Source organism: Eretmochelys imbricata, chromosome 14, assembly GCF_965152235.1.
Source record: "Eretmochelys imbricata isolate rEreImb1 chromosome 14, rEreImb1.hap1, whole genome shotgun sequence".
NCBI classification, from domain to species: Eukaryota; Metazoa; Chordata; order Testudines; family Cheloniidae; genus Eretmochelys; species Eretmochelys imbricata.
The window spans coordinates 15,828,613-15,844,111 of NC_135585.1; the positions used below are offsets into that span (position 1 = coordinate 15,828,613).

Consider the following 15,499-nt stretch of genomic DNA (forward strand, 5'->3'; position numbering starts at 1 on the left):
GACACACTCTGAGACTGGGGGCGCGTAGGCCAGGCCCAGTACCCTGCTCAGGTAGGAACACGTTCTTATTACCCCAGGAGGTCAGAATCAGCCACTCCCCAAGACTCGCTCAGGCCCAGAGCTCCTGCCCTGCCTCATCCCATTCCAAAGCTCAGTGCTGCACCCACAGTGTTCACGTGGAGGGAAAGAGAGGGGCGGGGGAAGGGAAAACAGCTTGGGGTAGTGGTAGTGAGAGGTGAGCTCCCCCCCGCCGATCTCCACCTGCCCCAACCCGTAGCGATGGCCGTGTCTGCAGCGTTACAAGAATCAGGGGCTTCCTGGCGCATGCTCACAGGCAAGATGGTGATGGAGAGAATCCCAATAGTTCTGCTGCCATAAACATCCAGGGAGAGCATGTCCCGGGGTGCAGGCAGTGACGTACGTCTAGAGCGATGCACGAGGCAGAAGTGACCAAACTTATGGAGAAGAGCAAGGAAGTCAGACTACTGACCCTACCATAGGCAGCAGGGGTGGGCATCTGCAGTTCAACAATAATAATATTAATGCTATACTTTGTACTTCCATAGCGCTTGTTATCTGGGGATCTCAAAGCACATCACTAAGCATAGTCTGGCTTCACATGCCTGCAAAATAGGGCCATTTTTTACAAACAAAAGCACAGAGGGGTTAAAGGACTTGCCCAAGGTCCCCCAGAATCAGTGGCAGAGCTGGAAAGAGAACCCAGGTCTCTTAATTCCCAGACGCCGTTGCCATAATCATTACACAACACTGGCCGAGTGCATGTGGTACTTACGCCATGACCTGGTGAAAGTCAGACAGGTCTTTCTGAGCTGCGTGCAGGTACAGGATCGTTCTGGCATGTTTACTCAGCTCCCCATTCCAGGAAGTACTCCCAGCCTGTACAGGGAAGGAAAGAGCAAGAGAGTTAATCCTGCCTCGCGGAAGAGAAGAGAGAAGAGTCTCCTCGAGCCAGCCATAGAATTTGGATCCTCCTGTGATTTGTACTTGGTTTTCATTTGCCCCACCTCCTCTCTCAAGCTCTAGAATGGGCCCTTCACATGCCACATGGTCATTACACCAGCCCAGGCAAATACCCACATGGTTCAGACACAGGGATGAGCTTACTGGAAAGCTAATGGAAAGTGCTGGGTCAAGCAGCTGTTGCACGAGTGAGGAACAGGGCTGTAGATCTGCCGGCACTGGTCCAGGTTTCATGTCATCTCACACAATTGCCATAGAAATCAAGGTCTTTTAATGGAGACGTCAAAGGAAGGCGCCCTTCTGCCTGTCCCAGGTGGACGTTAAAGATCCCAGTGTGCTACGCAGCATGTCCCTTCTCAGTAACACAGGCTGTTGTGTTGGATGCCTGCACCATTGGGGGTAACTCATTGCTTTGGAAAGTCTCTTGGGATACACCCAAAGGCTCTGAAGAGAGCCACAATCTGAGCCATCTGCACTGCAGCATGAAATTCAATCCTCACCCAGCTCCCACCAGCTTCCCTGATCCTTGCTGGCTTCACATGTACCTGGTGCTGCAGGATCTCATAGAGCACTATCTGCTGCAACAGGTGGCGATGGACGGTGTAACTCGGCTGGGTCTTGCTCAAAGAGGTGGCCCTCTGAAAAGAGAAACAAAAGCGGGGAGACAGCTCAGAGTGTGAGATGGAAGAGAGCACGTCTCCGCAGGACACCCAACATCCAAGCCATCAGACAAACCTGGAGTCGGATTTAGAGGTCCCTTATTTAATGGCAGGACTTTGGGTTCATGTCCAAGCAACCACAACCTTTGTGAGAGGTTTGACACTGCCTCCTGGAAGAGTTAAACCAAGTGCCCTCGTTTTCAGGGTAATTAATCACCAGGCACCACTGATGCTGAGGCATAGACCTTTATCATGGGAGGACCCATTGAGATGCTAGAGAGTGCCCAAGAGAAAATGGAACAAATAGGATACAAGAGAATGAATTCCCCACTCCTCATCACTACAGCAGCCTGTGGGCCTTCTACACCTCTGAAACCTCCAGAGCAGCAACAGGATCGGACCCGCTGATATAGCCCTGGCAAGCAACCCACAAACCTAGCGTTTAACCTCCTCCCTTCACGAAAAGCTCCTCCTACCTTCTTGTGAGTCATCAGGAACTGCAAGTGGCACTGCCCCCGGTTGGGGTAGGTTTCTGTCCGGGGCTCCAGGTTGTACCATTCGTCAGTCCTGCAATGCAGGTCCTGTAGATAGACAGACAGATGGATAGTTGTCAAACACTGAAGCGTCAGCGATAGGGGGATGCCCATTCAGAGAATAGGATCCATCATATTAATATGGCAGGAATTTGTAATATTAGACAATTAACCTGTATACTTAATTTAAAAAATAATCCATGGGCAGGAGGCACTTTTCCTTATTTCCTAATTTAGTCTCATTTTTCAATACAAAATCCACCAGCAGCAAAACTGTTGTACATCTCAGCACTGATCACGACCAATAAGTCTTTGCTTATTTACGATATAGCTGAGAATTACCTTGGCCTGAGGGATAGCTGACTATCTGTGGGGGGCTTGCGAAGGCCAGCAGCCCTGGTTAAGCATTAGTTCCTTAAGGAAGTATGGTCTATTGGTGAGAGCAATGGGCTCAGGAGACCGGGGTTCTATTACTGGCTCTGCAGTTGATTGGCTTTGCAGACCTCACTTTAACTTTCTGTCACATGCTGCCCAACCCCTGTGAGATTTAATTAATGCTTGTGACATGCTTTGAGATGCTCAGAGGAAAGATGCTATAGAACAACAGAGCATTATAAGCCTACATCTCCATGCTCACCTGCAAGCGAAGAACCAAGTTCCCAAGGAAGTCATCCTGCCCTTTGTCTTTCCGAGCATCCTTAAACATCCTGGAAAGGAAAATATAAATCAGCTGGGTGAAATGAGAAAATCTTTTCCCAGGAATGTAAAACATCTATAGGCTGTGCAAGGCACTGGAGGGGCCAGTCCTGCACTGGGCCAGGAGATGGGTGTGACTGGAGAGAACATAAGAATGTACGATGGTCTGACCCAGAATAGTCAATGGTCCATCTAGCCCAGTATCCTTTCTTCTCACAGTGGCCAATGCCAGGTGCTTCAGAGGGAATGAACAGAACAGGGAAGTTATCAAGTGATCCATCCCCTGTCGTGAAGTCCTAACTTCTGGTAGTCACTGGTTTACAGACACCCGGGACATGGGGTCGCGTCCCTGACCATGCTGGCTAATAGCCATTAATGGACCTATTTTCCATGAAGTTATTTAATTTTTTTTTTTAACCCAGTTATACTTTTGGCCTTCACAACATCCCCTGGCAAAGAGTTCCATGGATTGACTGTGTGTTGTGTGAAGAAATACTTCCTTATGTTTTTTAAACCTGCTATTAATTTAATTGGACGATCGCTGGTTCTTGAGTTATGTGAAAGGGTAAAGAATACTTCCCCCTATTCACTTTCTCTACCCCAGGCATGATCCCCCATTAGTCTTCTCTTTTCTAAGCTGAACAATCCCAGACTTTATTAATCTCTCCTCATATGGAAGCTGTTCGTTTTTGTTGCCTGTCTCCCTCTTGCTTCTATGATTCTGCAAAACTCTCTCTCCTTCACCTGGGAGTCTCAGCACCAATAGTTAAGTGACCTGCTAAACTAGGGAAGCAAATGATAGGGCACTTTCTCAGCTTCTCCTTGTCAACCATGGTGGATGCAAAGTGCCTGCAGAGCCAGAAACAGCCTGGGTGTAGAGATCACAAACACTCAGTGGTGGTTGATACTCATTTTCCATTCCAATATTATACAAACTGAGCAATTTAATATGTAGATGAGCTGTGGCCCAAGACATGAGCCCCTGGTCCTCCAGGTGCCCCTGGAAGTCAGGAATTTGGAGCCACTGGCTCTATGTCACTACGGGCATGCCTACACCACACGCTGGCTGGCTGCCTTTGCCCAACCCCCCCTATAATCCACAGTGAAAGCTCTCAAATATGCATCTAGGGAGCACTGTACCCAAAGACGCCGACTCCTTGGGTACGCTGGGGCTGGAGCACCCGCAAGAAAAAAAGGTGAGTGCTGAACACCCAGTGGCAGCCCTCCCCCCCCGCAGTGTCTCCCACTGGTGGGCCCTGCAGATCAGTGCCTCCCAACTCTTTATCTGTGCCTCCCGCCCACCACGATCAGCTGTTTCACAGCATGCAGGAGGCTCTGAGGCGGGGTGGGGGAGGAGCCAGGACGCAGGGTGCTCGGGGGGGAGGGGGCGGAACGAGGCAGGAAGAGGTGGGGTGGGGGTGGGAAGAGGTGGGGCAGGGCCTTGGGGGAAGGGGTGGATGGAGGCAAGGCCGGGGGCAGAGCTGGGGGTCGAGCACCCCTTAGCACATTGGAAAGTCGGTGCCTGTGATTGTAGGGAGCTTGAGTGCCCATCTTTGAGGTATGGAGCAGAGTGTGTGTTGAGCCCTGACCTGCCCCCTGACAGACCCATGGCTTGTCCTAGGGTTGGGAGGGGCAGAAGTGAGCAGCATGCAGAGCCAGAAGCGCCTCAGCTTAAGGTGTGGGAGGGCTAAAGCCATTGCTACAAAGGGGTCCAGGGAAGACAGACAAGTTCTCCCACAACACACCACAAAACAATTCTTAGAGAGGCTCCAGTTGGTGAGGAGCCATGAACTCTGGGATACGCCCCCAGAAATCCTTGTTCCCTCCCAGCCACAGGTAGCTGCCGTGCCAATGTGGGCACAGCTAACCAGGCCTGGGTTCTGCGGCCGTGTGGACTCTCAGACAGGGCCGGCTCCAGGCACCAGCGTTCCAGGCAGGTGCTTGGGGCGGCAGTCAGAACGGGGCGGCAGTGTTTCCGCGGCGGCGGCCCCTCTGTCCCACCGGCTGTGGCGGCAATTCGGCGACGGCTCCTCTGTTCCGCTGGCCGTGGCGGCAATTCGGCGACAGCTTCTCCCTTTTGCCGTCTGCGGCGGAAGTTTTTTTCACTGCTTGGGCCGGCAAAACCTGTAGAGCCGGCCCTGCTCTCAGAGCAGGGTCGGCCAACCCGCACCCACATGAGCCAGGACACGTGGTACACCTGTCACAGAGACATGCCCTGCATGACAGCAGAACTGTGAGTGGGAAGAGGAGGCTGTGGCCCAGCCAGGAGGAGTTCATCACCGACCAGAGTCCTTGCCACATCCAAAATTCATCTCCCTGTGCCCTGGTCTCTTGCGGTCTGCACGCTGGGTCTCTTTAGTCCAGTACAGCAGACACGAGGATCCCAGGCTGGAGTACATCAGGCCCATCATTGAGGTGACCTATTTGGTGTTGGGCTGGGCAAGGGAAGTATCTGCATCTCTCTTTAGGGACATTCCTGGTACATCTCCAGCGGAGTGCCATGCTCAGAGGAGGCTGCCCATTCTAGCCACCTTTGTAGAGATTACACAGACCCAGGGCACAGGGGTTGGGGCGAACGCATACCTGTCTTTATTTCCTTGTCCCTCAGACGCCTCCCTCCTTCCTATAACCTTTAAACATTACTGCTGCAGATAAGGATTAACTAGCGTGAAGAACAGGACCCCGGCATCAAAGAGAAAATCTCCCCAGGAGGGGATGGCGAGCGTGTGACAGAGCTGCTCCCATGCCTGCAGCACAGCAGAGCGAAGGTCTGATGCCCAGCCGGGGAGCCTCCCAAGCGCAGGCTGAACAAGGACCTCACAGCGCTGCACTCAGAGCAGCACTCAAGCTGAGCGCGTGCACTGCTAACAGAGCGGGGTGACTGACAGCCCGTCCACCCACTCCCCAGTACCAACCTCTTCAGGCCATGGAGATCTGTCAGCCCTCCCAGCTTATGCCGCATGGATTCCTCCACATCCAAGTCCCTGCCGGGGAGAGTCAGAAACACAGCAGGTGAGGAGGGGGAACATTGAAAACCGCATTGTTAACGTTCGTTTGCCAGGGGAGCCGCAGGGTCAAAGTCAGGACTAAGGGAGAGGCCCCCAACACACGGACTCCACCGGGCCAGAAGGGGGAAATAATCAGGTGTTCAGGGAGGAGAGATGATGCTCAGATACAGTGTAGTGCTGGGGGCGGTATAAAACCCTGTCGAGCTAGACGCGATTTCTTGCAGCAATTGTGAAAGGGAGTCTCAACTCCCCACTCCCGCCCCACCTCCAAGGCAACATTCATCCGCCATAAAGAAGGCAAAAGGGCACAAGCCCCAGTTTGACAACGTCTGTGCACATCACCTTCGTAGAGATTACACAGACCCAGGGCAGAGGGGTAGGGGTGAACGCACACCCGTCTTTATTTCCTTGTCCCTCAGACGCCTCCCTCCTTCCTATAACCTTGACATAGAAATTCAGGGCTGGAGTCTCTGTTGCCTTGCACCTCGTGTAACCCTTTCCACCTGTGCAAAGTGACTGCAGAATGCAAATCCTCTGATCCAATGGCACAGCACACTCACTTTCCACAGGTGTAAAGGACAGTGTGCAGCCATTGGCAGTGGAGGACTGGGCCCCGTGTACATTAGCTGGGGTTCCACACAGGGATCTGTTAGGGTGCAGGCTGCAGGAGCAGTGCTCTCAGAGCCCTGTCTCAGAGCAGGATCTCTGCACACAGACCGGTCTTGAGTTTTCAGCCCCAAGCTGGCATGGGTGCGTACGCTCCATCACACTCACCACATGTCCAGATGGAAGCTGGAATTTGCTTCATCATTAAACTCCCTGCAGGATACAGAATCAGAAGACGTTACTCCTGGGATTTCGAGAGGATTTCCACTCAGGCCACAAATATTAGGAAGGGATGGCGAAGGAGAGAGAGATTAAAGGCAGGGAGCCCCCACGCCACAAGCTAGAAACAGTGTAGGCCTGGGGTGTAGCTTTGTGTCAATAAAGAAGACGAGTCAGGCCCCTGGAAACCCTGGTTATTACAACTGGACTGTCACAATTGCTCTCTAGTTCACTCGGGGCACTCCCAGGTTTATGGGTGGTCAATATGTTTCAGGTGCTCAGTTTGTGTTCTGATTCCTAGAGTGGTGGCAGGCCTTTGGCTGGACTACCTTCAGATTTTTCTGGCTTGCCCAAGAATACCAGAAAGAGAAGCCCCCGGGCTGACGAATATGGAAGACACAGGGCAAAATTATTCATAGAAGATCCAAGGAAGTCTAATCCCTGCAATAGACCTGGCCTGCTAGACAAGAGCCAAATACCCACTGAGGTGTATCAACTGCAAAAATTAAAAAAAAATACCCCACATCAGCTGGTCTCAGAGCCCAGGTCTACAGACTTGGGTTCATGGGGCTTGTGCTACAGTGCTAAAAATAGCCCAGTCCCGTCGCTGGGCCTCAGAGCCTGAGCTCCAGCCAGAGCAGGAATGTCTATATGGGCTGTTTTCAGTGCCGGAGCGTGAGCCCAAGTCCTTAGAGCCAGGCTGTGAGACTCGTTGCCAGGGGTGTTTTGGTTTTGCAGTGTAGACATAACCTGAGAGATCATTGCACCTCACTTTTCCACTGTCTCCAATTTCTTTACCAGGCTAAAACAACACAGGAGCTTCTGCTCTTTCCAACAAGCAGAGGCCTGTGTTTATAGCACAGCATCCTGGCTTGTAATCCTGCCAGTCCCCCCTGCCCCTCACAAACTACTAGCAATGTTACCTCCCAGTTTATGTCAATCACAAAGACCAAACTTTGGACCTAGATTCCTTGCCAGTGGTCCTTGCAAGCAGAAAGGAAACAGCTGTGGCAGCAGAGAAGTGAAAGGAAGGGACAACGGGGAGACCTACAGTATAAATGTCTCATTCCACACAGGAGTGAGAGTTTGATTTATGACTTGGGTGCGGTGTGTCTGGTCTTCGGGGATCATGTCTTTCACCACAGCCTTTAATGGCTTCTTATTCTCCAGATGGGAGCTGCTGTCGCTGGAAGGCTCCTGTCTCTTTGATTCTATCCCCAGCAGGCAGTATGGGTCGCTGAACCCTGCAACCACAAGGCATAAAAAAAATAAAATTTCCTCTAACAGAATTATCTATTGTGACAAAATGCAACACCCAGCCTTTGTGCCAAGGTCCGCCTGCCTCTTGGGGGAATGGACAATGATAACAATACTTTGCACTAGGCGCCTTCAATCTGAGGAGCTCAAAGCACTTCACAAACCTTAATTAATCCTCACATCACATCTTAAAAATAGGGAAACCAAGGCACAGATGGGTGACCAACTTGCCCAAGGTGAGACAGCGGATGTAAGAACAGAACCCAGATCTCCTGGCCCAGTCCCCTGCTCTGATCAGGAACATATATATATGTGTCATACATCTATTCACACTCACCACTGACATCTTTACCCAGAATGTCTTTGGCTTGCTTCACAGTCACTTTCAGACAAAAAATTGGTTTCTGGAATTAAAAAATAAACAAAGAACAACTCATCTCACCTGAAGGAAAAATCTCCATCATACACAGAAGTGACTGTGTGTTAGATTTATTTGTAAACCCCATGATAAAACAAGGAAGCAGCACACACTGTTTCAATATTGCCAACCCCACGCACTCAAATACCAGGCCCCAAAAAATCATGAGAAAATGGCTGAGAAAAGATCTTTTAAAAATAATAAATGTGGAGGTTGGGTTTTTTTTAATTTGCATTCTGGTTTTTTTAGCTTTTATGGAGCACTCAGGTCATATTTCCAGGAGGACTGGAAACTTACTTAAAAAAAAAAGAAAGAAAGCGGATTCTCACATAATCATGTGACTCCAGAAGCTGAGAGTTTAAGGAAAACATCAAGCATCTCTCTCCCCTTGCTTCCTCTCTGTACACATCTGCCCGCTGCCATTTCCAATTCAGCTTTTGTGGCAATCCCCCTCTTGCTAAGCCCTCCCCTCCTTGGGGAGATGATGTACAGCAGCCCCTTCAGAGCAGTGTAGGAAATGCAACTGACCATACGTTGTGCTGTCAAAGGCACAAAGTACTGTAAATAAGCAGAGGCCTGTCTTTATAGCACAACCTCCTGACCTGCCAGTCCTCTTCAACCACGAGCACACAGTACCTCCCAGACTGCATCAATATTGAAGACCAAAGTTTGGACCTAAATGAGCAGCAGGGTCACAATGTGTTCAGAAGCTGACAGTGTCCCTTTTAAGGATGCAATTGGAAAGTTGCAGACAGACAGATCCCTTCAGCACCACACGTGACTCTCTGTAGCTATCTCTTTTTGCTGTCAGAGGTCAGTGCTGAGAGAGGTGGCAAAGTTCTCTCAAGAAACAAAAACCAAACCCAACCAACAATACTTTCAACTGCTTCTGAGCCCTGATCCTCTCCCACCTCTGCACAGAGGGGAACAAATTAGTCACTGAACTTCCGAGGGACTAAAGAGGAAGTTGTTTAGTCACCTTTTCCATCCATGGGAGCTGTGGAAATATGCGGTAGAGTGAGCAAGGCCAAAGGAAGCATCTGAGGACAAGGGACTTATGGGAAATATTGCCCCCAACCCCTCAGCTCCAGGCCAGGTGCACAGAGGGTCTCTCTCCTCCGGAATCCACTCCCGCCCATGTGGGCAGCAGAGCTGGCTCCTGACAGTGCTGCTGTTCGCCACTAGGCTGCATTTTGTAATTCCACTAAGCAGCACTGAGTGGGCGGGAACAGGCCCCATGAGTATGTCGACCCTGAAGCTGGATATGTAACTTCCAGCTCAGGCAGACGTACTCACGCTAGCTTTCATTGAGCTAGCAGGCTAAAAATAGAAGTGTAGCTGCCAGGGCTCAGAGAGTGGGATGGGCTAGGGTCCCAGGCAGGATTGTATGAAGTGAGGCCAGCCCATCCTGCCGCCCACACTGCCACAGCTACACTTCTGCTTTTAGCACGCTAGCTCGTTGACAGCTAGTGCACAAACATCTTCCTCAGCTGGAAATTTCACCTCCAGTTCCCACGCAGTCGTTCCCACAGTCTGGCTCCTACCGCCTTTTCGTAACTGGTCTTTCAGCCCCACAGACTTTGCAGAGGGGACAAAGGCTGACAGGTGGGGGATCATCCCATATAAGTCACCTACCCCTTTCCAGAACCTCACCCTGGCTGGTTGGTTTCCCTCCTCGCTCCCCAAAACATAAGGCTTTAATCTGGATTTGATAGCAGTGACTGTCAGTATCGAAGGACAAACTTAGACTATGGATAGTCCACCTGGACCTTAGCTAACCAGCTGCTGTCCTACCATTAAATAGGGCACAGGATTTAGGACCAATCCTTGGGGATATCCATATTAAACATACCTCTGGCATTGACCTAGCCCTCTGTGTTGTTCCACATAACTGAAGCACTGAGGTCAGTAACATGTGTGCAAGCTGTAGATACACACGGCCATGTCACCTGAACGTTACCACTCTGTAGAATGAGGAATACTTTGAGTTCTTGCTACAGACGCATTGCCCTGGGGTGGGCACACACTTAAGAGACGATGCCTGTATCTATCACACATTCATGTACACACATGAGCTGACCCTGCTGAGCTCAGTGGGAGTTTTAGAGGGGCTAGGCCCACAGGGGGAAGTGACCCAGCACAAATTCTGCTGGCATTGAAGTTGTCTGCGGAATAGAAATATACGGAGCCTGCCCCTACTTATGGGTGGTGTGATCTGGGGGAGACGGTCAGACTTTACCTCCAACTCTCTGACCCGCTGCAGTATAACGTGATGCTCCTCTGGGTCCATGCTGAAGGCCTGTTTTAAATATTACAGAAGATATAGTGTTGGCTTTATAACAATGGTACCTGGAATACATCCAAGGGCTTCCCACTACTCCCTTCCTCTGGGAGCCAGCTGGCACTCATGAAGGGTTTGATGGGAAAGGATAGAACAGCTTAAACTAAGCCTAATCCAGACCCAGACTCATGAACACTTGGGTGCAGTCCACACAGACTTCCTAGCCTGTCCATCCCCTAGATAAAGGCTTCTTCCCAGCCAGACTGCTCGTCTCAGCTGCACTTCCGCCCCCAGCCGCTGTGCAGACTCTGCTGCCCTTCCCCTTCACCATTATTTTCTTCCCAGACCCAGGTCCCCGACCCTTCTGCAGCCCTGCTCAAGTGGCTGGCTGGTGTGACTCAGCGTTGTCCTGTGCTGCTGACTGCTGCTCTGACTATGACTCATGCCTGTGTCCAGCAGACCCCCTCTAACTGCAGGAGCTCAGAGAAAACATTCATGCTTTATTCCGTCTCTGCAGAGCAGCTCCGGCAGCTGCGGGGATCTGAAATATGGAGAGAAGAACTCCCACTCAGTTTGGGACAGAGGGAACTCCAGGGCTAGGGGCATGGAGGTGGCCTCTTCCCAATGTGGGATTGAAGGAGTTTGGGGGGCGAGAGGTACAGAGAGAGGATAGCAAGAGGACAGGAACGTAGGGCAGGGTTTCAAGGAGCTGAAGGACAGGCACTCTCCCTTGACCTGGATGGGGATGGGGTTGGGGTTGAGCCCAGGGACTGACCTTTTGCACATACTCGTACAATTCATCTGTGTTGGCATCATAGGCGGGTTCGGGCTTGCCCTGGCGGTGCAGGATTGTGTAGAGAACCTCCTCGTACAAGAGATTGAGCTGCAGGGCAAGGGGGTGACAGGTCACAGTCAGCTCCTCCTCTAGACATTGTGTGAGCTAGTCTCCGGCATGCTGGATGAGGTCTTTTCTGGGGTGGGGGTGGTGGAGGGCGTACGGATTGTACTCTTAAATGTTTCCTCCACAAAACACAAGGGGAAATGTGTTTGCTCTCCTTTCACAAACTGTGTCTGCTGCCCAGAATAAGCAGCAGGACATACTATCTAGAAAGCCCCTGGCCATGTTATCCCATGCTTCAAATCAAGCCTGTTATATGCCCCCTTCGGCATCGGCTCAGTAGAACACACTTGCTTTCAGGCATACAGACGATGGGCAGCTTGTACAGCAATGCACTTCCCCGCACTTTGCTAACGGGAATAGATGAAGCTGAAGCTGGAGCAGGCTGGTAGCGACTGGACATTGTTATAATCAAACCCAGTTCTAGAGGTGTTTTGTCAACATGGCAATTGCCACTAATTATCCTCTTTGTTGGCAGTCTCCACAGACTAGGGGAACCAGATGTCCCCATTTTATGGGGACAGTCCCGATTTTTGGGTCCTTTTCTTATATAGGCTCCTATTACCCCCCACCCCGTCCTGATTTTTCACATTTGCTGTCTGGTCACCCTACAACTCAGTAAGGCTGGAACTTATGCTAAGGCACATTGCAGGGAAGCTTGCATTGCTACTGCCTGTCTATATGGATAGAAAAAAGGACGTCCATATGCAGTGCTGCCAACCCTTTTACCAACACTCCACTGATTAAAGAAACAATGCCAGACTCATACCTCTCGCCTGGAAAATCGGTGGGACAGGTCCATCTAGAAGAAACAAGAAAGACAGAGAGACACATTTCCGTTCAGTTTTGATGGCATAACAGAACATCTTTTTCCATCAGATGCTTTTTCAGAGAATGCAACAAGGCCAGGGGTGCTTCCTTCTCCTCTCTGCATGCTTTTAAAAACGAAATGTAGATTGTGACAGAAGCATCAACTTCCTCCAATAGCTGTGTTAAGTGCATGAAGCATTGTGGGCCAGGGATTGTATGGTCTTCCCTGGGGTTGGGGGACCACAGCCCTTCAGGTGCTAGGACAGCAGGGCGTGATTAGGGAAATTCACTCAGGTTGTAACACCTCCCAAGAGGTACCAACACCCGCAGAGGCTCACATATACTGATTCAAACCAGATTCTCTAGAGAACCAACAGACCAAAAAAGGACTTTTGGATAAATAGCCTGAGTTTAAACTGACTCAGGCCCTGCTTTTGGATCCAGCAGGACAGAAGCTTTTGTCCAAGGGAGGCCCCAATCCTCCCTGGGACAGGTTAGAGGGATGTGACCCATTCTTGGAGGTGCTTGTTCTCAGCTGTTATGAACTTGGGACCACAGAAAACCCCCTTGGTGGCGTTTGAAGGACTGATCACCTGCCGGAGACCTTTTGGAACTGGGGTGATCTCTGGCAGGCTTATTACCATGCATGTAGGTTCTCTGATTGTTTTTAATGTTTTCTCTAGGATGCTTTTACCTTAAAAATAAATGTGCTTGCTTAGGAAGAGCAGTGTTGTAACTTAACTGTGGGCAATTTCGCTGTTTATAACCTCTGAGGAAGGGAAGCAAAGCAGGCTTGCTTAGGCAGTCTAACTTGCTGGGGAACTCACAGAGTAGGTAGGGAACTGTGCAGCCTGAAAATAATCTGATCAGCAGGGAGAGGACACATGACTGCACCCAAGAGAGGTAATGGCCGGGGAGTGAGAAGCCTAAGAAGCCTGAAGCACTGAGGTCAGTAGCATGTGTGCAAGCTATAGATACTCACGGCCATGTCACCTGAACGTTACCACTCTGTAGAATGGGGAATACCTTGAGTTCTTGCTACAGAAGCATTGCCCTGGGGTGAGCACACACTTAAGGGACAATGCCTGTATCTATCACACATTCATGTACACACATGTGCTGACCCTACTGAGCTCAGTGGGAGTTTTACAGGGGCTAGACCCACAGGGGGAAGTGACCCGGCACAAATTCTGCTGGCATTGCAGGTGTCTGCGGAATAGAAATATACGGAGCCTGCTCCTACTTATGGGTGGTGTGATCTGGGGGAGATGGTCAGACTTTACCTCCAACTCTCTGACCCGCTGCAGTATAACGTGATGCTCCTCCGAGTCCATGCTGAAGGCCTGTTTTAAATATGCCTTTGGTGGACCATAGAGGGGAAAATACAGGTGCAGGTGCCCTCAACTGTGACAGATTATTTTGGAGACTCAAGAACATGTGTCAAGGTTCCTTCCCCACTCTGAACTCTAGGGGGTTCAGATGTGGGGACCTGCATGAAAAACCCCCTAAGCTTATTTTTACCAGCTTAGGTCAAAACTTCCCTAAGGTACAAACTATTTTACCTTTTGCCCTTGGACTTTATTGCTGCCACCACCAAGCGTCTAACAAATATATAACAGGGAAAGAGCATGCTTGGAAATGTCTTTCCCCCCAAAATCCTCCCAAACCCTACACCCCCTTTCCTGGGGAAGGCTTGATAAAAATCCTCACCAATTTGCATAGGTGAACCAAGACCCAAACCCTTGGATCTTAAGAACAATGAAAAAGCAATCAGGTTCTTAAAAGAATTTTAATTGAAGTAAAAGAATCATCTCTGTAAAAGCAGGATGGTAAATATCTTACAAGGTAATCAGATTCAAAACATACAGAATCCCTCTAGGCAAAACCTTAAGTTACAAAAAGACACAAAAACAGGAATATCCATTCCATTCAGCACAGCTTATTTTATCAGCCATTTAAACAAAACGGAATCTAACGCGTATCTAGCTAGCTTACTTACTAAGTTCTAAGACTCCATTCCTGTTCTGTTCCCGGCAAAAGCATCACACAGACAGAGAGAACCCTTTGTTTCTCCTCCCCACCCCCTCCAACTTTGAAAGTATCTTGTCTTCTCATTGGTCATTTTGGTCAGGTGTCAGCGAGGTTATCCTAGCTTCTTAACCCTTTACAGGTGAAAGGGTTTTCCTCTGGCCAGGAGGGATTTAAAGGTGTTTACCCTTCCCTTTATATTTATGCATAGCCTGTACTTCTAGATCAGCTGTTCTCAACTTTCCAGATTATTGTACCCCTTCCAGGAGTCTGATTTGTCTTGCGTACCCCAAGTTTCATCTCACTTAAAAACTACTTGATTACAGAATCAGACATTAACATACAAAAGTGTCATAGCACACTATTAATGAAATATTGCTTACTTTCTCATTTCATCATATAATTATAAAATAAATTAATTGGAATATATTGTACTTACATTTCAGTGTATGGTACATAGAGCAATCCAAACAAGTCATTGTATGAAATTTTAGCTTGTACTGGCTTCCTTAGTGTTTTTTATGTAGCCTGCTGTAAAACTAGGCAAATATCTAGATGAGTTGATGTACCCCCTGGAAGACCTTGAGAACCACTGGTCTAGATGGTCTATTGGCATAGTTACACATCATCTTGGAAAATCTCAACCCTCCAGGCCTACAGGTGCTATGCACAGAATCATTGCCTAGGGCCAGACAACTAACTGCTCCATCACAGGAGGGCCACCACACAACACAGGGCTTTGAAGAGGTGCCTTTAGGGCTGTACTCACAACTCTTTGAGGGATAGTCATGTGTCTTGACAACAGGCCCTTCACAGGGGGTTCATATCACTGTAAAGGGCCTTGACAGAATACCAACAGAATGTCACAGGCAGATGGGTAGGGCCCATACACAGTGTGTTCTATAATGTCATAGAGCCCGAGCAGTGTGCCCATCAGAGCACCCCTGCACTAAGCACAGCCGTTCAAGCTTTGATAGTCTGGTCTGGAAGGTCTCAGCATAGCGCCTCCACAATGTCAAATGTACGTGGCCAACAGGGCCAGGCAGCAAATCAGAGGCAGGGCAGTCGCGCCTCACCGGAACTCACACAGACTCAGCCACTTCAC

General features: G+C 49.8%; 1 protein-coding gene across 2 annotated transcripts in view; it reads right to left on the reverse strand.

Annotated features, from left to right (window-relative positions):
- Nucleotides 1-15,499, reverse strand: part of UNC13D (unc-13 homolog D) — a 46,700-nt gene that overhangs the window by 19,635 nt on the left and 11,566 nt on the right. For both annotated transcript variants that reach the window (XM_077834141.1, XM_077834140.1), the window contains exons 2-12: nucleotides 12,326-12,358; nucleotides 11,434-11,541; nucleotides 10,617-10,676; nucleotides 8,297-8,363; nucleotides 7,754-7,946; nucleotides 6,652-6,696; nucleotides 5,785-5,853; nucleotides 2,811-2,880; nucleotides 2,117-2,221; nucleotides 1,527-1,619; nucleotides 794-897 (exon numbers count right to left, since the gene is read on the reverse strand). In XM_077834141.1, coding sequence (XP_077690267.1) covers nucleotides 794-897; nucleotides 1,527-1,619; nucleotides 2,117-2,221; nucleotides 2,811-2,880; nucleotides 5,785-5,853; nucleotides 6,652-6,696; nucleotides 7,754-7,946; nucleotides 8,297-8,363; nucleotides 10,617-10,676; nucleotides 11,434-11,541; nucleotides 12,326-12,358 — 947 coding nt within the window. The remainder of the gene's footprint in view (nucleotides 1-793; nucleotides 898-1,526; nucleotides 1,620-2,116; nucleotides 2,222-2,810; nucleotides 2,881-5,784; nucleotides 5,854-6,651; nucleotides 6,697-7,753; nucleotides 7,947-8,296; nucleotides 8,364-10,616; nucleotides 10,677-11,433; nucleotides 11,542-12,325; nucleotides 12,359-15,499) is intronic.